Genomic DNA, 22,479 nt, shown 5'->3' on the forward strand with positions numbered 1-22,479 from the left:
CCCTTCATAGCTGCAGTAGGACTTTTCTCAAATTTTAACATGTACATGAATCACCTGAAAATCAGTGTTCAAAGCCAGCTTCTCTTTCAGTAAACCTGAGGTTGTGCATTTCTCACACATTCCAGGAATTGCTGCTGATACTCCCTGAGGACTATGCTTAAAGTAACAAGGCTCTCAAGTATGCTCTTGAAAGTGTTGACATCATTTTATACTCTAGAGAAGCAATCCATACTTCTGAAAATTTGTGAGGCCAAACACTACTTTGGCAATCTAACAAAAGTCATAGACCCTCTCCACCAGAAAGATGTGCACACACACAAACAAAAAAAAGTTTGTGTAAAATATCAGGAATTTAAGAATCTTCCCATCGATGTTCATAAATCCCAACAGTGATCCATCTGAGAAATGTAGGGCATGAGCCTCTGGTTGCAAGGCAATTTTGGATGAGTAATTCTCCACCTGCTTCTCAGGTAATTCTTAAAATTTGTTACTAATAATATATGCCATCTGTGTTTGTGCACATCCACTTTAGTTTTCTATGTTTAGCTTCCACTTCTTTAATGTATATGAGTTTAAATGACTTTTGATGGTGGGGTTCTCTTAATGTCAGAACACAATTTCAGGAGGAAGAAAAGAGACTGGAAAGTAAAGGAGAGTTTCAGAAAGGGGACCAGAGCAGAGCTACCTCACAGAGCACAGAATCATTTACTGTGAAGTGTGTCGTGAAACAGAAGGGCTGCTGGGGGAGTGGGGGGTGGTAAGAGTGTCTATTTCTCCAATCTGCCTAGAATTCACATGGATGGTGTGTTTCTTGCTCATCCCCCCCTTATGTAATTTCCCTTTGACCAATGGATGACTTTTTATAATTATGATAATTTATTGAATCTCTCACATGTACCAGGCAGCATGTCTGGTGCTCTTACCCTGTTAAAATCTTCAGTGGGTAAATTATCCCAAGTTTACTAATGAGGGATAGAAATTCTGAAAGTAAGTTTGCCCATGGGCATGACACTAATTACAGGTGGAGATGAGATTGAACCCATCTATCTGGCTGTGAACTTTTCTTTTCTGTACTATTACAGCCTCCTTTTTTCTAGTAAACCATACTGCCATGCACATGCCAGGACTAGATCCGGAATTCTTTCTTTTCTTCCTACCCTCCTTCCTTCCTTTCTTCTTCTTTCTTTGTTCCTTCCTTCCTTTCTTCCCTCCCCACCTGCCCCTTTCTCTTTCCTTCCATACATGGTACTTAGGATTGAAAAAGGGCTTTGCTAAACAGCTTAGGCTAGCTTCCAATTTGAAATCATTCTTGCCTCTGTCTCCCCAATAGCTGGGATTTCAGGAGTACTGTCTTTCAAGGAAGCAAAGAAGGGAGAGAGGGAGGGAGAGATGAAGGATGGGAAGGAAGGAAGGAAAGAAGGAGAAAGGAACTCTACGAATTAATAACATGTTTCTTATAAAGAAGGGTGTCTTCAGCTTCATTAAGGAGCAATTAATTCCAGAGGCATAAGGACCCCTGATTGCTTGCTTCATTACTAAGTCTTTATTGGAGGGACCAACAGTGTAAAACCTGATGTATTGGTATATATTATCATTTAGGAAGCAGCCTCACTGATAATATCCCTTTTGTTTACTGAAAAATGTTAAGGATTATTATAACTTGACACTCAGTAAATCAATATTATAAGATCTAAAGTACACACTATTACACTAATATTACCTTCTAATCCATGGAAATTCTACAATATAATTATAGTACATCAAAATAAAATATTTCAGCTGGGTGCCATGGCGCACTCATGTAATACCAGCGGCTCAAGAGGCTGAGGCAGGAGGATCGAAAATTCAAAGTCAGCCTCAGCAAAAGAGAGGCACTAAGCAACTTAGTGAGATCCTGTCTCTAAATAAAAATACAAAATAGGGCTGGGGATGTGACTCAGTGATCAAGTGCCTCTGAGTTCAATCCCTGGTACCAAAAAATAAAATAAAATATTTCTATTCAGAAGATTACTTTTGTCATATGTTCCCACATTATATCCAAGACTCATCCTTAGTTTTGAAGCCATAAAGAAAGATATAAAGAAGTGCATTCTGTTCTGGTGTTCACAGTACTGCTTTAAGATTTGAATCTGTGAGTTGCCATGTGACATTTATGGGACTGCACTGTTACATACTGGAAGCTCAACAATTCACACTTTACTTCTAAAGCAAGATACAACTTGTTTCTGATTAAATTGTAGAACTGAAGAACTCCTGAGAATGCTTGAGTAAAAGGTGAGAGAAAAGCCATTTCCTTAAAATCAAATTATCTGATAAATAAAAATGTTTTCCTCACTTCTTTAGTTGAGGTAAGAAAATGATAGGTCATGATAGAAATGTTTTTAAAATACCAAGCTAGGCAATGGGATGAGCTGGTAAAATAAATTATTTGTTTTTAAAATTCTCAGCAATTTTAGGGATTAAAAGAGGAAAATACTTTAAAATTACTTTTATATATCACTTTGAGAGGAAAAAACAATAGCTTGAATATATTTGTCCATTAAGATGCTAACTTTTGGGGCTGGGGTTGTAGCTCAGAGTAGAGTGCTCACCTAGCACGTGCAAGGGGCTGGGTTCAATCCTCAGCACCACATAAAAATAAATAAATAAATAAATAGTGTGTCCAACTACAACTAAAAAAAAAATTAAAAAGATTTTTTAAAAAAAGATGCTAACTTTCAACTCTTCTACTCTCTCTCGACACAGTCACCAAAAAAAAAAACGCATTAAGGGAACCTGCTATTGATCCTTATCCCCATATGTGCTGTCAAAATGACCCTTAGTAATAGCAATTAGTTAATGTGGGAAAATGATTTGAAAATGAAAAGTGATACCTAACGTCTAAGTAAGTAATGCTATTAAGTGCACTTAGAATAAGATAGCATAAGTCCCTCTAAAGCATTTGCCAACAGATAGAGTCTGTATCAGGGTAGAAAACTGGGCCATTTATAGCAAGGAATTCTTATTATCAATGTTCAGGCTTTTATAAGTCATGTGAGTTAGAATGACAGCTTATTTTGGACATTCTTTGATACTGTTTTGTTTGAAGAAAGGTTATTTTCAGTTTTATTTCTTATCTTACTTTGAAATTAGAGTCCCATTCTCTGAGAACACCATGGATCTCTGTAAATACTAAGCAACCACCATTTGTTTCAAAGAGGAAAGACAAGAAAGAATAACTGTATCTATATTCTATTTAAAAATCCAATGCACTTTTAAAAAACACCCAAATGAAGCACTGCTAAGAATATTTATAAACAGTAATACAATTAATTTCAGGACTTTTCAAAACAGAAAGTTGATACCCATTTGCGATACAAACCGATCTTCCACTTCCACCATGCCCTTGAACAATCTGCAGGAAGGCAGCCTTGTCTCCAAGCTCAGGCCACCAACTTGCAGCTGATTTCAACTACATTAAACACAGTGAGGGAACTGGGAGGATAGACAAGGTGCTTTCGCCACTGAGTGGTTCATGCCTGTTGAGAGCCATTCATGGACTACAGAGGCACCACTGCCTAGTGAATAGGAGAATCTGGTGTCAGGGAAATTCCAGTGGAAATTTCCTCTAAGACTGCCCAGACATATTGTGAGCCCTTTGCAAGCTATGACCCAGGTCCCACACAGCTTCGGAGAGGGGGAGACCTACTGCAGCCACATAGCCTCTCAGAGATGGGTATGACCTGCCAAGATGCCAATCAACCTGCTGACTGTAAGACATCAGGAAGCAAGACTCCACCCCTGAAACCTTATCCCTGCCTTTGATGTACCCCCTTAAATAAACCACAAAAGCCATTTTTTAGTTATTCAGCTCCAGCTCCTGTGAAGGTTGAAACTATCAGCTGCTCCATCCTTTGAAACTAATTCTGACCCTGTGTCTTTGTTCTTCACTAATTATTCTACACTTTAATTTCTTAGGTGGCTTACATCCCCCTAAGCAGGAAGAAGAATCCCCTTAAATAGTGCAGCAATTAATGATTTTGTTATTAATTCCAAAAGTTTTGTATCTCCTTCTAGACCTGATGGGAAAACACCTATCAACATGATTTTAAAAAAAAAATCAATGGCTTTTCTTTGGGCAATGATCATTCTTTCGGTAGCTACACTCCCAGTCTGTTGTGTCTGAGATTCCCAATGGTACCGCCTATATGAGAAGACAATCACTAAAAAGGAAAATTTTCTGAATTTGAAGATATTTATGTCTCACCGTGTTGCCCCCAAATCTCATTTACTTTACAATCATTTCAGAATGCAATTACTATTTTTATTAAAATATGGCACAGAACCATTCAATACAATGAAAACATTTTCTCCCTCAGTTTTAAGTAAGAAGTCTGAACGTTCTCTTAAAACAGTGTGGTAATAATACTCTTGTGTCTGAAACGGAGCTTTTCTTTTCACATTTCAGCCATGAAGACATTTTATCCTTAGCTCTGGTAAAAGCTTACTCCTGTACTTGCTCAAGTATTTCTTTCTATCCTCAATTGTATATTCCCTCCTCACACTGAGAAGAAAATCACCAAAAATATTCCTTAGGAGTTCTAAGAATATCAATTCATGTTGCTGGAGTTAAAAAGCATATCAAATTAGAGCAGCCCTAGGTTACTTGTTGCTGACAGAATAGGTCTTGCAGGCCAAAGGAGCATAATCCATGATCACTATGAATCCCATTGTGCTATATTTGACTCTAACCTCTCTTCTCTTTCTACCTCCTTCTTCATTCCGGTATTCCTCCTTCTCTTCATTTTGAAATAACTGAGCTTCAAATAACAACAAACAGACATATTTAAACTTCTTATCTCTATTGCTATATCTAAGAATAGTTCCTCATTTGCTGGTCAAGACTGAAGTAGGTTCCCTTTTCAGAAGCCTTTGAGCTTCAAAAGTAAAACTTGATTGGTTATATATTTATTGGTACTGGGGATTGAACTCAGGGGTGCTTAAGCACTGCACCACATCCCCAGTCTTTCTATTAACTTAGAGACAGGGTCTCGCTGAGTTGTTTAGGGCCTTGTGCTAAGTTGCTGAAGCTGACTTTGAACTCACGATCCTCCTGCCTCAGCCTCCCAAGCCACTGGATTACAGATGACCATTATCGAGCCTAATCCACAACTTGAAAGAAGATAAAAAAAAAAAAACCTTACATAGATAACTCATTTCCTTTACTCTTTTACTTTCTTCTTTTTGAATAATCTTCTCTTCTGCCTTTTTCTCAACATATATTCATATAGTATGTAACTATGATTTTTAATTGTTTTTCTTATATCAATCACTTTTTTTACTATAAATAAGTCCTTATTTTATAATAAAAAGAATTCTACAAATATCAAGCATAATTTCTTTTGATATCTCTCTCTACTTGTTATAATATTTTTCAATAATATTCATTCAATAATTTATCCAAGACCTTTGACAACCAAATTGCAAAATGACTTTTTTTACATAATCAAATAAGCTTTCACAAAGTAAATTAATGTGATTATGAATTAGACACATAAATAAAATATTTTAAAAAGAGAAAGAAAAAAGAAACATTAATGAAATTCTTTCTTATGAGTTCAGGTAGTTTGGCATTTCCCTATGTCAAAACACAGTCTAGTTTCTCCACCATGAAATTGATAAACTGCCAATTGTTTTCCACCCTGAACCAAGCTCAGAGGGACATTCATTCACCTAGCATCCTTTGGCAAGTAAGTTGCCCATTGTTCTCTACCACAATTATCACAGAGAACATGGTATACAATGCTCTGTGCATATGGACGCTCAGTAGGTGTTACTGAGAGGCTGCTGAGTTTTGAACACTTCCAAATGATCATAATAATAAATAAATCTTGAAATAATTATCTTAAAATTCTCCTTAGTGAGCATATTGGAAGGTCAGTTGCTTAGGACTGAGCCAGACATTACAGTCCATTGAACTTATCAGTGTTTAGCACTGTGCCCATTACACAGCAGGTACTTAACAAGTGTTGTAGGGCAAAGTGCACTTAAAGGCTCCCACATGCAGGGTAGGTAAAGGGCTGTTAAAGGGACTGAAAGATTTCAGGGAAGAAACTGAATTATCGACAAATATTTGTTGCATACTCAGTATTTAAAAAAACATCCTGTTTAATTTTCTCTTCTAGCCATGATGGAGTAATAAGAACTAAATTTAATTCCCCCTATAAACAACTAGAAAACTGCATTAACAGTGTTTTTCCAGGCATTTGACAACAGGTAACAAAGAAGTATAAAGCTTAAGAGAAGGGAAACAAATGAAGTGAGCCCTGCAATCATCCCCAGCTTCCTTGGAAGAAGTTTCAAACATGGGTACACAAAGAGGGAAACTGTACAGAGTTCAGAAACCTCCTGAGATGAAGAGCTGAAGATTGGAGTTTGAAGAGGGTGAAGCAGCCAGAAGTTGGGAAATTTAAGGAAAGGTAGATAACTAGGAGCCTAGGAAAAAATGGGTCGGAGAGAGAAAACTTTGAAAACAATAACAGAAAAAATTTCAAGTTAAACTAGACATAGATTCATATATCCAAGAGTCTCAATGAATTCTAAGCAACACACACATACACCAAGAAAAACAAAGGCATATGATAATTAAATTAAAAATAAATATTACAAAATATTTCATTATCAATATTTCTTTTACTCTACATAGACACTAAGGAGAATAAAAGAAATACTGCCTTCATAGTTAAGGGTATTTTTTATTTTCTATTTTTATATAAGTGTAACAGGCATGTGAGGCATTGGATTTTTTTTTCCTGGAGTAGAGAGGGTAATGAATGTAAGGACTCAAATTCTACCATGGGTACCAAAGTCCATATGATTAGTTCACAGTTTGAACAGCATCAAAGAGAATTGTTTTAAAGAAGAATCCAGGAGCAAAGCAGAAATTGATGTTCTTGCATATCACTCAGTGAAAAGTCTGTTTCCATAGATGGGTTAGTAGCAAAAGGTAAAGAAAGTTTCAAGAATCATTCTGGTAAAAATTTTAAAAAGCTTTTCTTTGACAACAGGATCTGGACTATCTCAGAATGAAGAAATCTGCAGAAGTGATCAAAGTTGAGAAGATAATCTGGGAAAAGTCTGAGTATTTGGCTCAGGTGAGGATCTATGACCTGCAAATAGATAATTCTCCACCAGGTGAAATTTCTAAACAGTCTAAAATGGCTCATCATTCTGCAGTTTCAGACTTGAAATCCAGAAGATTCTTGGTTCAGAAGATAGCTTGCTTCTGTCTTTGCTCTACAATTTCCATTTTCTCAGGATCAAAAACCTTCTAACGAGCCAGTCTGATTGTGGTTTTTGTTTTTTGTGAGTTCTTTTTTCCTCCAACCTGTGTTGCATAGAACTACAAAAGACACCTTCCCTAAATGCTTTCTGCATCAGATCTGTCTAAATTTCCTCAAAAACCTTCAATGCCTTGATATTTCATCCTGTACCAAATAGGAACTCGGCCTGATTGCTAAGATCTTACCACATATGTCCCCGTTTGATCTATCTATTCACTTTTATTTCCTCAGTACTCAGTCTGTTCTATTCATGTCCAATCCTCTCTCTGCCAAGTATGTCTCCTTGTCTTCCTTTACTCAAGTTCATCATGTTCTCTATTTTTTCCACCATCTCCCCATCCTTTAAGTTCTTGTCTAAGTTGTATCTCTGAAGCTTTTCCTCATAGCTGTTCCTTCTTTTTAAATTTTTATTTTTGTTGTTGTGTTTTGTTTTCTTTATAAATCTCTGCTCATCTTGTTGCTCTAGAAAGCTTTTCAAGAAGAATCCAGGAGCAAAGCCGAAATTGATGTTCTTAACAAGAGTTGTCTGGGCAAAGTGCACTTAAAGGCTCCCTTAAGTGCACTAGTTTTTTCTTAAGAACTACTGTAAATCAAAATTTGTTTAAATTTTTTAGTAAATATTTATTACCATATACAATGACTTAATGAATGAAATATTTTACATTAGTGTTAATTTTATGTCAGATATTAATCTTATTGAGAATTAAGCCCATAATTAGTCTTTCTTCTACATTCTCAAATGCCTAAGATAGTTTTTTAAGAGCACATAGAATATCAATAGATAATTTCTGATTGATTGGTATTTCAATTCCATAATTCAAATAAATGGCTAAAATAAGTATGCACACATGTTTATTCTTACAAATATATATTGTTACATAAATATATTTCAGCTATTTTCCTAGAAGATTATTTACTTAATTAAAATGCAATTTGATTCAAAGAGCTAGTAAATATGCAATCCAGGTAAGACAGCAAAGATTTTAATAATATATATTTAAATGCACATGTATGTATAGTAGACATCTGTAGCTATTTCCTAATATGCAATGATTTAGGGACCAGACTCACATTGGATTCCTTAGATTATAAATATAATCTCTGCTTCAACTAAGCTATATTTCTACATTCTTTATCAATAGATAAAGAAACCAAAGATCAGAACAAGATGGATGGAAACCTAGTAAGTAGCAAATTCACTTTGACCTAGAGAACAATTCTTGTTCTGCATCTTAAAAGACAAATGTTCACTGACGATTTCAAAGCTTAATCTTCAACTTTCTCAAAATCATCACATGGACTACTTCTCTTTATTTATCCACATTAATTTAAGATCATGGTACTCAAATAATACACTCAACTTCAAAGAATCCACTATAAGAACCCCTGCTTTACTATTATAGTCTCATTTGGGGTTTATGTGTCAAATGTAATGTTTTTTGGAAGCAGCTGCAATAGCTCTATTTAGTTATTTCTAGTACTAATTCTTATTTCAGAAGATTCAACACATCATTTGTGCCTGTCACACTTAGCAAGTGACCAAAACACATCATCTTTTGTATTTCCCCCAAGTACTATCATGTCAAAGTTAAAGGATAGATGGGTGGAAGTTATAAAAAAAACGTGATGTAAGTTTTGTGGAAGAAAAATGCAAAAAGTCTAATTCCTCATGTAGGATACGATCTTTGTGGGCATACATTAGAGAATTAGTTCCAAGTTCCTAAAACCCAAAGAAGGTAAAATTAACAAAAACCAACAGCTGCGTTCACTTGAACTGCCTCTTCTTCAAACTACGTCAGGAACAGACCAATGACATTAATCTCATTAAAGTTCTTTTTAGTGAGTATTTCTTACTGGGGCAAATTAGAAGTGAAAAATTAACATAATCCTTGTATCTGTACCAATCCTTAGTATCTGTACCAAGATATCAGTACATATAGTGCACATTTGATTCTTAGAACATCAGATACAAATTTTTTGAAATTAAAATATATTATGAAACTAATTCACTCATTGGTGACTCAGCTTTAAAGAAGTTGTGGTATGCTACAGATGCTAATTTATAAAATAATCTTATTCCATGACAGAATTTCTGCTAAAGTACTCTAGATGAAAGAAATTCATGTCACTATATATCAAAAAATGGAAGAAAAGAAAATTAAGGCAATTTCATTATGAAAGCAGTCAAGCTAATATACTTCCCATAAGAACATAAAGAAAACCAAAGTATAACTGTAAGGGGCCTTGTTAAATTCTTTTATTTAGCAGCCCTGAATGATCAGAATCAGGTTGAAGCTAAATGGATTCTATGACAATTTTCTTTCTTCTCTTGGGGTTTCTTTAGTTCACAGTTCACCTGAATTAATTGTATGAAGCATAAATTTTAGAAGGAAAGAAGTGATTTCTGCTAGTGTTCAGAGAATAGCAGAGAGTCCAGACCAAATCCTCCAGAGAACCAATTATTGGGCTTCTAAACTTAAACATTCTGTGTGAAACATTTTCATCAAAGAATATAAATGTAGAAGTCGAAGGTGACTGTTTTCTTTCATTACTGTTCAAACTTAGTACCTTGTCTGACCCAATCTCCACGATGAAGTTTATGTCCTAAAATATGGCAACATCTGTGACATCCAGAAAGCAGCTCTGCCCAGTTAATGGTCATGGTGGCCTCTTTGTCATCACATGCAGTAGCAGGCCGTTCAAACAGGGAGATCAAGGCTGCCGTGAAGACAATTGCTTGGACCTTAAGTCATTGAAAGAAAAACAAACATAGGCAGGGTGATTGCTGCAAGAAGATTCTGCGTTCTTTATGATTAATAAGGAACAGATTATAAGACTGGAAAAGCAATTTCCAAGAATAGTTTATTATTGCTTTTAAGTACTCTTGTCTTTTAATACAGCAAGAATGAAAAGCTTTCAAAATTAGGAAAGGAAATTGTTCAAATTAAGCTACTTGAGAGGTCCCTGGCATATTCTATCGTCATTCAGTAAATAAGAATTTCTCACTTGTTACATGGAATTTGATAAGAAGCAAGAAATCATTGAATTCAGTGTCTTGATTTCAGTGTTACCCCTCTATGCATCTCTCCCTTAATTGCATGATATAAAAAATGAGCAATCCCTAGTTGACTAGCCCTGAGAATCTCAAAATCTTATGAATGAAAATCAGAACAGTTCATTTGAAAGACTTATGATAGATAAGTTTAGAGATTTCATATTAAACATTCATTAAAATTGGGATCTGTTAGATTAAGTATTCTATGGTATATACTTAGTGAGATTTTTTTTAAAGAATGAGTGAAATGCAGTGATACACAGACTAAAAAAACACAGTAAAGATTTGATTGTATAAGCAAGAAGATGAATTATAATATAATATATCTCTTTATGTCCAAATGTGTGACTTTATAATTGATAATGTAGTTCAATCAGGAGATCACACTGATGCCATTTTAATTGATAGCGTGAGCTACAGTTTGGTGATTACATCCCATACTGTTCAGTCTTATCCCTCCCTCACTTACCTTTCCAGTTATGTCCCCAAAAGAAAGAATTGATTCATTGGCATCAAGAGGATCACACCAATAATCCATGCAAATTGGTGTTCCTTTCAGGCCTTGGAGTTTATATTGACAAGGAAATTCTTTGGATAGTAGATCATAGAAACAAATCTCCTTACTTGTAAAAGCCACTGCAATCTAAAGTAGCAGAATAAAAAATTAGCAAGTCTTTCTGATGGATTTAGTGAAATCAATATGCAAAGCAGATATACAAATCTGATCTCCAAATCAGACATCGTTCCTGAAAGTCTTTAACAGCATTATGAAAATGTAGCACAGTGGCACACATGAACTTTATTCCAACCTTGGACTGTAGCCCAAAAAAGAAATTTTTTTTCCATTAAAGACATTTGAACAAACTTTTTTTCCTATTTCTACTCCACACAACCACTGACATCTCTGTCCATGGGAGGCTAGATAGCCCTTCACATGGGAAAGACAATACAGAGAGCTATAGCATCCCACAATCATACCCAAAACTTTACTAACCATGTTTTATGAAGTAAACAGAGATGCTCACAGAAATCAATTAATAAAACTTCAAGGAGTTTTATTCTTAGTCATATAAAATCCTGAAGACTATTTTTAAAAGGCAAATTATTAACTTAAAAATTAGTCAATAGAAATGATCCCTATAGAAGGCCACATGTTGGATTTATTAGGCAAATATTTTAACTCAAATATTATAAATATTTTAAAGCAATAAAGAAACCAGGCTTGGTGGCAAATACGTATAATCCCAGCTACTCAGGAGGCTAAGGCAAGTTGAAGCCTAACCTTGGCAACTTAATGAGACGTTATCTAAAATTTGGGCTGGGATGTAGCTCAGTGGCAAAGCACCTGCCTTGCATACAGGAAACCCTGAGTTGGATCCCCAGTTCCGGGATAAAAAAAATTTTTTTAAAAGACAATAAATTAAATTTAATACAAATTTTTAAAAGAGCCAAAACAACTAAAGGAAACAATATCTAAAGAACTAAATTTATGAGACAGATATCTCATCAAAGAGAGAATATCAATAAACATGTATAAATTATTAAAGTAAAGAATCATATCATTTGATTGATTTAGACTTAATATAATTACTGACAAGGTAGAATTTACATTTGCATTTTTCTAACAACAGAGTCCCAAAATTCATGGAGCAAAAACTAAAAGAGCTAGAAAGAGAAATCAGCATTTCAACAATTTCCCCACTTTCAATAATGAAGAGAACAAATGGACTGAGATCAACAAGAAAATAGGAAAAAAAATGAAAGAAAACAAAAACACAATTGTAATTACTTCTGAAATCCAGTAACAACTGTGCCTAGATTGAAATTTGTAGTTGTAAACACCAGAATAAATAAAGATATCAAATCAGTAATCTAACTTCTCAGATAAGAAATGAGAAAAGAAGTAAAAACTAAACAAAAAGTTCAATGTTTTCTCTGGTATGCAGCTGCTAACTCATAAAAAGGATGGGGAAGTGGATAGAGAAGAATAAAAGTACTTTGGTTTAGAAAAAGCAGAATGAAGGGAAGAGAAGGGTATGGGAATTAGAAGGACAGCAGAATGAATTACTATCCTATGTGCATATATGCTTATATAACCAATGTAATTCCATATCATGTACAACCAAAAGAATGAGAAGTTATACTCCATATATATATATAGTATATATATTATGTAAAATACATTCTATCATGTACACCTAATAATAACAAATAACAAATTATATATATATATATATACACATATATATTTATCAAGAGGCAGAATGAGGCATCCCTTTAATTAGCTCCTTCAACTGATAGAACACGTAGCAATCAAGAGTATACATGAACTACATTTCCAAAATGTAGAAGGAAGCTGACCCAAAACCCTAGAGTCATCCTTGGAAGACAGATGGCAGATGTATTCAGGTGACATAGAAAGGGACATTTTAACCATATCAAAAGATAAACAAAGGTTATAGTGTTTTAATTATGTATAAGGTTCAAAACTGTTCGTGTGTATATTTCTATGTGTGTTGTTTTCATGTATTCTTTAATGGAACTATTAATTCTGCTATTTAAAGATAGTATGTTAAATATCATAATATTATTTGTGAAAGGATAATTGGATAGAAAAATGTGATTATATTCTGCTCTTCATTGTACCAAAACCATCACATAAGCCACATGAAAACCAATAAGGTATTGTTGCTCGCATAATGCTGGTCTGTCCCAAGATCAGGCAAAAAAGAGGACAGTACCAGCTGCTGACAAATGCATGTTAAACATGTATCTTCAATTAACAGTGTCAGTGTGGTTTGATTTTGCACTATTAATGCAGTTTGTGAACTGAAAATGATTTTCCTTTCCTGCTTTACCATATGCCCAAATAATCAATAGCTTGAGAGAACAAAATAAAGCCAATGATTGCTGGCATTCATTAAATTAAAAATAAAACCTAAACCTAAATTAAGAAAAGGGAAAAAAATAATAAAATTTAGTTTCAAATATTTTTAAAATAGAGAATAGGAAGGCAATAGAGAAAATCAACAAAACCAGACTTGGTTCTTGAACAGATCAAAAATATTTTCCAACTTTTAGTTAGACCAACCAAAACACAGAGAAAAAGAGAAAGAACTATAACAAATAAGATTGAATCAGAATAAACAAAGTTCCCACAAAGAATATTGCAGTGAAGATTACTCCACTGATAAATTCTTTTCCAAATGTTTAAAGAATGATTAATGCCAATTCTTCTCAGATTCTTCCTATGAAATCCCCTTGTCAGGTCAGTATTATCCTATTACTAAAACCAAAGACACCACAAGAGAAAACTAAAGACCAATATCCCTTGTAAATATAGATGTAAAAATACCCAACTAAATACTAGCGAAGAGAATATAGCAAAACACACCAAGACATTACAAAGTATGAGCAAGAGGTATTTATCCTAATAATGTAAGGTTTTTCAACATACAAAATTCAATCTAGGGGGGTAGAGGAAGATGGCAGAATAGAGATGGTCCATTCCTAGATATTCTGTGGCCTGAAACCAAGAAAGCAGTTTCGCAGTTTCTCAACAAGGTGGGTGAAAGGGAAAAAAGGGGGGGGGGACTTTACTGGGAATTAATACTGGACATTCAAAGCAGAATGGGGACTCAGGAGTTTGGATAAAGTAAAATAAGGAAGAAATCCTCCTTGCCACCACCACTGCTGCTGCTGCTGCCTATACCAGCCAGAGTGGTTCCTCGGAAACAAAGTGAGGGATGAGGGAATTAAAGGAACCTGCATTTTTAGCAGGCCTGTGGCATATCTGGGTATGAAGAGATCAAAGATCGAAGACACTTCTGGACTAACCTGAACGATGTGATGCAAACTATGCTCGTGCGAGAAAGAAGCTCATCTTTCTCAGTTACCTGCCGAGCACAGAGGAAGGAGCCACTTTGCAGCCACACTGTTGGGGGCAAAAGAACTAAACAGATACTTTTCAAAAGAAAAAATATGAACAGTCAACAAATGTTGGCCAGGATGTGGGGGAAATGATATGCTCATATTGCTGGTGGGACTTCAAATTAGTACAACCACTCTGGAAAGCAGTATGGAGATTCCTCAAACCATCCAGAATGGAACCACCATCTGACCTAGTTGTCCCAGTCCTCGTTCTATATTTAAGGGAGTTAAAATCAGCATACCATAGTGACACCACATCAATGTTTATAGCACCTCAATTCACACTAGCTAAGCTATCACACCAACCTAGGTGTCCTTGAACAGATGAATGGACAAAGAAAATGTGGTGTATATACACAATGGAATATTACTCAGCCATAAAATAGAATGACTTTATGACTTTTGCCAGAAAATGGATGGATCTGGACACTATCATGCAAAATGAAGTAAGCCAATCCCCAAAACCAAAAGCTTGAATAGTTCCTCTGATATGTGGATGCTAACACCCAACAGAGGAACAGGAGGAATAGAAGTTCAGTGGATTAGACAAAGGGAAATGAAGAGGCTGAATGGGAGATAGGAATAGAAAAGACAAAGGAGTGAATTGTACATAACTTTCCTATGTTCACATATGAATACACCATAGTGAAACGCCACATTACGGCATGCAACGCAAGAACGGAATCCTAATTAGAATAAGTTATACTCCATGTGTATGTAATATGTCAAAATACATTTGCTGTCATGTATATCTAAAAAGAACAAATAAAAAATCAATCTAAGAAACCATTTTAATAGACTAAAGTATGAAAACTATATTATTACAGAAATAGCAAAAATTGAATTTAACAAAATTCATCATATTTTCATAAGAAAAAAAAAGCCAATAAGCCAGGAATCAAAGGGAACTTACTTGTGGTAAAGACCATGTACAATTTAACAAAAAATTCCATCTGTTATCATACTTAATGGTGGAAAACTGGATGTATTACCCCTAAATTCAGGAACAAGACTAGAAATGTGTACTCTCATCACCTCTATTCAGCATGGTTCCAGAGGTTCTGCCCACAGACATTGGACAAGAAAAAGAAAATATATCTAGTTTGGAAAGAAAAGATTTAAGTTATTTCATTTATGGATGACATAATCTTACAGGAAAACCACAAAAATCTAAAGACCAAAGAAATAAGTTCAGCAAGATTGCAGGATATATATTTGGTTTGTGTTTGCTTTTGTTTTTGTTTTTTAAAATCTGTTGTATTTCATTCAATGAACAACCTGAAAATGAAATAACCAGAGGCAGTATTAGGAGAACAAAAAGACAAAACACAGATTGGATGAGATATTGTAAAGTCTACATCTGATGAATCTATACACCCAAAATATATGAATAACACCAAACACTCAACAATAAGAAAATAAATCTGGGCTGAGGCTGTAGTTCAGTGGCAGAGCGCTTGCCTTGCATATTTGAGGCACTGGGTTCGATCCTCAGCAGCACATAAAAATAAATAAGTGAAATAAAGGCATGCTGTCCATCTACAACTAATATATATATATATATATATATATATATATATATATATATATATATATAGAGAGAGAGAGAGAGAGAGAGAGAGAGAGAGAGAGAGCGCACTGGATTTATTTTAAGGCAAGAAAAGAAATCCAATAAAAATGGGCAAAAAGATTTAAACAGAAACTTAACCAAAGTAGATATATAGGTAGCAATAAGCATATGAAAATTACATGGTTCGTAATTATAAAAGTTTATTAAAACCACAATATTCCAATATAAACCTTTTTAAATGGCTAAAATTAAGAAATAACAATATCTGATCTTATCTAGTGTTGATAAGGAGATGCTATATATCCACATGACAGAAAGATGAAGAGTAATTAAAAAATAAATTATGGTTTCACCTAACAACACAAGAAATCTCAGAATAATTATGTCAAATTTAAAAATCCAGGCCAAAAAAATAAAAAAGGAGTACATCCAGTAAGACAATTATATAATACTCTAGAAAATGCAAACTGATCTATAATGACAGAATACAGATCAGTGCTTGCCTGACAAGAAGAGACGGGGTGGGAGGTTTACCAAAGGGTGCCAGGAAACTTTTGAAAGTGATGGATATGCTCATTATCTTTGTCATGCTGTTAGTTTTTCTTGGGTACATACATATATTAACAACTATCAACTTGGGGCACTTTTAATATTGGTAGCATCGTTTGTTACTTATGCCTCAATGAAACTGTTCAACCGAAAGGCAATATGAAGATTCTATGTAGAATGACTACAAAGGACAGGCTAAGATTTAGTTATCAGTCCTAAGAAGAAGAAACCCTGCAAGACGAATATCATATGATGATAACAGAATGCTGCACACAAATGTAATCTGGACTAGAACTGTGTTTTAATCTTTTAAACTGTCTTTTAATGCCTTTAAGTTTTAGCACTGAATCCTTAGCAAAGAAATGGATACAATACCAGCAGCCACTGTGCAGGCAGTGAAGACACTAAGGCACAGGCTCTGAACACCAGTTGTCTCAGTGTACAAGTTGTGGCAACACTAATTGCATCCCAGAAAAGATTAACAACTTCTTGCTCACTCTCTCATCCTTAAAGTAGGACTATTAGGAACTTGGTGGTGATCTTGAAAGGAGTAGAAAATCAGGGCATGTTCCATAGGAAGCTAGTGACACTGATTTTTTATGGTTCCAGGCAGTGGTGCATACACTTCCTACTAAAAAGAACCTGACTTTTCAGAGAAATGGCTGATTCTAGGTCTGGCACAGGAAATATACAAGACAATCCTGGAACATCTTGTCGTACCAGGAAGCAATGAAACTTTCAAAGACTGTTATAGTTATAAAAAGACTCAGAAGATAACTTGTGTTAGTTCCTACTGTGTAAAGATGGTACGGTTTTTACAGGAGATAATAATTCAGTGGATTTTAAAATCAACTTTTTAAACCTATGAGTTTTCAAATTTATCAGTAACAATAATGATATTAGCACTCTTTGTTCATCTTTTAGATGCACAGATCCTTTGGATCCTTTTAGAGGATATCAAAACAGCTTATTATTTTGAAAACTGGTAAATAAAAGTAAAGAACGGGGCATTTGTCCTGTCTTGTGCGATTTGTCCTGCATGATAACTAAGTCATTCATGAGAGAAGTTTCTTTCTATACAGAAATTCCATATTATAAAGGGAGAAGAAATGATGATGTTAGAATATCATCATCTGGCAACCTCTAATATGTGGATGAGTCTAGAAAGAATTGGCTTTAAATGTTAACATTCACAAACAAACAAACAAACAAACAAAAATCAGGCATTTGTACCTCCTGAATGAAATGAAGCAAACAAATCTGAAACTGCTTGGGGCCTTAGACTTGACTACTGATTTGCTGGATATAGGAAACTCTCAAAGACAAATATCAAGTTTCTTTAACACAAGTGCAGTTGAAATAGCAAAAAAAATCCAAGAAAAAGAGATGAAGGAAAATGCATAGATCAAAAGAGACATATCCCAGTAAGGATGTATGTAGTTCAGTGCCTGCTTAGCATGCCCAAGGCCCCGGTTCATCCCCAATACTGCAAATAAATAAATAAAGTAACAGAGAAAGAGAAAGGGGTGATGGGAGGGCGGGGAAAGATATATGAACGATTCACAATATGTAGACCTTAGATCTTGATTCAAACAAAATATTTCAAATCATAAGACAATTAGGGGAATATAATATTTATAGATGAAATGATTTGGTACTTTGGATCTTAACCAGGAAGGCATATATGAAACAAGACTAGCCATGACTTTAAGATGGTTATAAGGGTGGATCCAGAATACATCAATAGATCCTAATGCTATTCTCTCTGCTTGTGTGTGCATTTAAAATTGTTCATAGTAAAATTTACTATTTGCTGTTTAATACATTAAGAATGCAGAGATATTTGGACTGAGTAGGCTCTACCTATTAGAATTAAGAAACTGACTAGTACAGTGGTCAAACTCAGATAACTATTTCCCCTCAATTGCATTAAACTGTGCCACATATTATAATTGCCTGCATGTGGATCCTTGATTCTGTTGCAAACTGGGAAAGGACTGGTAGTCTTTAAGCTAATAACAGCATGGCCACATGTGGGAGAGATCCAGAGCCTGAGTCCTTATCAGTGGTGTCATTTTAAGGTACCCAAGAGAACAGTCTAGGAACTGAAGCAGCTTGCTTGGCTTTACTTGTATTTCCTCCAAGTCAGATGAAAGGCACCAAGAGTAATGCAGCTCTCTGTCACTGCTGCGGTTACACTTGATATTGATCAGAAGCCCTGTTCCCTCATTTTCCCCCTCCGTCCATCCTCAGCACTGCAACTAAATAAATGATATAAAACAACAGAGAGATTTACTTGTAAAGACTTTGTACCTTGTTTACATTTTCCAGAGAAACCAGACACGTCACCCACAGGTGTTTCAGTTTGGTGGCATCTGAAGTGATAGGAAGTGTTTCTTGTAGCTTTAAATTTTCTCCCCAGATTCCTAATAAGCCTTCTTTACTGATAGTCAGATAATGACCTGAACTTTTTAAGAAAATTATCTTTTGAATGGTGTCCTTGTGTTTTCCTGGGAGGAATTCAAGGTCCTTCCACTGGGGAACCACAGTTGCCTTTGTCCGTGCATCTTTCTCATAAAGTGATAACAGGATAAATGAAGTCAGCTTGTCCCAGTTAATGAAGCCCTCCCGGGCCACATCCACTTTGTCAAAGAGCTCTCCATATTCTTCTGCTGGGCCCCAACCAACAGTCTCAGTCATCTTATGCATGAATTCTTCTCTGGACATACAAATGGTTTCCCTTGGGTCTGGAGACTAAAAATGGAAAAAAAAAAAAAAGACCATAGTGAAAGCATCCACAGGTACAAGAGCATCATGCTACCCCCAGAACTGGCTTTAATTAACAGTTCTTCCAAGATGCAAAGAAAAATGTCTTTTACTTTATAGTGATATCATATTTAAGTGAATTTGGGTGACAGGACAAATTATTTCCAGGGCTAGAAGCTGATATCTTCAATTATAAACATCTTTATAACTGGAAGAGGAGAGCAGGAGAGTCAGAGAAGGTGTGCCAGTGGAAGAAGAGAAGGGGATACTAGCCAAGGATTGCAGGCAGCCTTTAGAACCTAGAAAATGAGAGGAAAGGATTCCCTGCTGGAGCCCTCCTGCAACCCAGACACTATCTGGATTTTAGCCTTGTGAAACCCATTTTGGACTTCTGACTTCCAGCAAATTAATAAATTTTCATTTAGAAGCTACCAAATTTGTGATAATTTGTTACAGCAGCATTAACAACTTAATATAGTGCTTCACAGAAAATGAGTGAATCTCCCAAGAGGCTTTAGCTCAGTCAGTGAAATTATACTGTGGTGAAACTTTAATCCAAGTGCAATAAGTCCACTTCTGTAAACAAACCATTACAGAAACAATGAAACCACAGACCGCTGAGAATTGCTGTTCATGCTAATGTTCTATAGAGTATAAGTTAGCAGATACTGAAGTACTGTTTTTCAGGGGGGAACACAGGATCAGGTTTCTGCAGTCCTCTGGTCACCCCATTTTCATAAGCAGCTGAATACATAATTTTTATGTGTATTTTAATTTAAAGATTCTTTCTTTAATATTATGGTAAATTCATCACAATTGAACTCATAGCCAACACCATTGTAACTCTTGCCTGAATGAAGCTAACTCACGGATTTTCTCAGTAAGGCACTTCACAGCCTTCTTGCGCTTTGAAATGCTAAAAAGCACTTTGCCACTACACCTGGGGGTCCTTTAAAATAGCAAAATCATCAACAAAAAGCACAGAAATGAAAAAAGATGGCACTAGGTAGATGGAGAAAGGATGCTTATTCACAGTGTGAAAGCTGGAACAAAGAGGCAGAGGGTCACCTTGCTTGACCTCAGATTGAAACGTGTTCATTCAGATACTCAAATTTTTCCCTAGTCTTCACATGATGGCAAAGGACCATGAAAGTACCATGTGTACTGATTTTAGGTTATAAACATATTTTTAGAAGTAGATAAATTCACAAATAAGAATCTATGAATAATGATGATTATATTTTGAATAAATATATTGCTTAATATTGATGAGCTTTTCACCACAATTTGCAATGAGTCAATCAACTTTTCCTACTACCCTGGAGCAAAGGGTCAAGATTGACAGCCCAGGAGGCAGCATATTACCCAGCTGGTGAAACGGATGTAGGTTTTATCCTGATTCTTCCAGTATTGTAAAATCTACCAGCAAGCTACTTCATTTCTGAGCCTTAATCCCTACATCTGTACAATGGGTATCACAGTATCAGTCATGATAAAATTGTTGTAAGGATTAATTGAGGTATCATGTGTGTAAGAACTGGGTAATCAGATGTTTAATAGAGCTTAGTCCAGGCTTTTAATTAACTAAATTAATTTTCTAAGAAATAATTAGCATCAGGTCATTTGAACTAATCAGAAATGTAGCAATCTTGCCCAGTTCAATGTTGCATGCCTATGATCCCAGTGGCTTGGGAGGCTAAGGCAGAAGGACTGTTAGTTCAAACCCAGCCTCAGCAATTTAGCAGGCACTAAGCAACTCAGTGAGACCCTGTCTCTTAATAAAAGGGCTTGGGATCCTGCTCAGTAGTTGAACCTCTGAGTTCAATTCTTTGTACCAAAAAAAAAAAGGAGCAGTAGTCTATCATTCTTATCCTTATTAAATTATCTTTTAGTCTAGAAAGTTTAGATTGATGATAATTTTTCAGTGACCCAGATTTTAGTGCAGAGAAAGATTTAGCACAGAGAAAGAAATCTGGGCCTAAAATCACTCCATCTGAACCCAAACTGCAAACTGTTTTTGAAAACTAAGTCAATGTTGATCTTTATTTTAAACTATTACATAATGGCATCAATCAATCTCACATATATTATAATCTCATTAATAAAACAACATTTTAAAGCAGAATCTCAGTGCATTTTCTCCCTATGAGCTAGTAACTTCTTTTTATTTCTAAGAATATTCTGACAGACATTGAAACAATTTTTTTTTATATTCATGAATATGGTATTGTGGATATAACATCAGCAACAGATTTTCTTCCCCCCAATACCATAAGTAATTAAGGACATAGTTTTCTGCACATTAATAATGCCAGTATACACTGGTGAAGAGAGAAAAATATTCTCAATTTATGAAATTGATTAAAAACTAAAGTCCAATTGTTTCTTTGCTCTCCATGACAATTTCATTACTATTGTTCACCCAGTACTTTTTTTTAATTTGGAAATAAAACCATATTTTTAGCATATTTTTGGTTAAAACTTTCACAGTTTGTTATTACTAAAAAATTCTATCTTATTTCAAGAGGCATTATGTCTCAACAAATATGTGGCTTGTGTTTATTCTATTACATGCTAGCCTGAATAAATTACTTACATGTACTGTTAAAATTCTTGTTATGATTTGGATATGAAGTTTCCCCCAAAGACTCGTATATTAAAGGGCTGGTCCCCCGATGCAGCAATGTTTAGAAATGGGAATTTTGCGAAGTGATTGGATCCTGAGGACTGCAACCTCATGGGTGGATAAATCCATTGAGAGATTGGATGAACTATTGAGAGGTGATGAAAAATGTAGGAGGTGGAACTAGTTGGAAGGAGTAGATCTTCAGGGGTATGCCCTTGGCAATCATATCTTATCACTTGTAGCTTCCTTTCTTCTGAGTTTCCCAGCTGCAATAGATGAGCAGCTCTGCTCTGCCACACCCTGTCTGCCCTGATGCTCTTGTCTCACCACAGGCCCATAGCAATGGAACCAGCCAGTTATGAACTAAAACCTCTAAAATCAGGAGCCAAAATAAATCTTTCTTGCTCTAAGTTGTTTTGTTTCTCTCAGGTATTTTGTCACAATGACAAAATACTAACTAATACAGTATTTGAATTTTTATATAAGCTGAAAAGCACAAAGGATTTGCATTAACTGCACAATTTATACTGATTTTATCACTGGTTCCCACCTTGCCCTCTGGGACTAGACTTAATTCACTTATTCCATCTTACCACACATATTCACTCTGTTGTAGAGAGATTGTGTGATAGTATAACTGAACTGTAAGCCCCAGCCATAG

The 22,479-nt window shown here is 35.2% G+C and overlaps 1 protein-coding gene across 1 annotated transcript in view; it reads right to left on the reverse strand.

Moving 5' to 3' along the window:
* The window catches only part of Wdr49 (WD repeat domain 49), a 147,908-nt gene that overhangs the window by 104,051 nt on the left and 21,378 nt on the right, over nucleotides 1-22,479 (reverse strand). The window contains exons 3-5 of the mRNA XM_040270037.2: nucleotides 18,740-19,180; nucleotides 10,847-11,020; nucleotides 9,891-10,065 (exon numbers count right to left, since the gene is read on the reverse strand). Of these exons, the coding sequence (XP_040125971.2) occupies nucleotides 9,891-10,065; nucleotides 10,847-11,020; nucleotides 18,740-19,180 (790 nt within the window). The remainder of the gene's footprint in view (nucleotides 1-9,890; nucleotides 10,066-10,846; nucleotides 11,021-18,739; nucleotides 19,181-22,479) is intronic.

Source organism: Ictidomys tridecemlineatus, chromosome 3 (genome assembly GCF_052094955.1).
Source record: "Ictidomys tridecemlineatus isolate mIctTri1 chromosome 3, mIctTri1.hap1, whole genome shotgun sequence".
NCBI lineage: Eukaryota > Metazoa > Chordata > Mammalia > Rodentia > Sciuridae > Ictidomys > Ictidomys tridecemlineatus.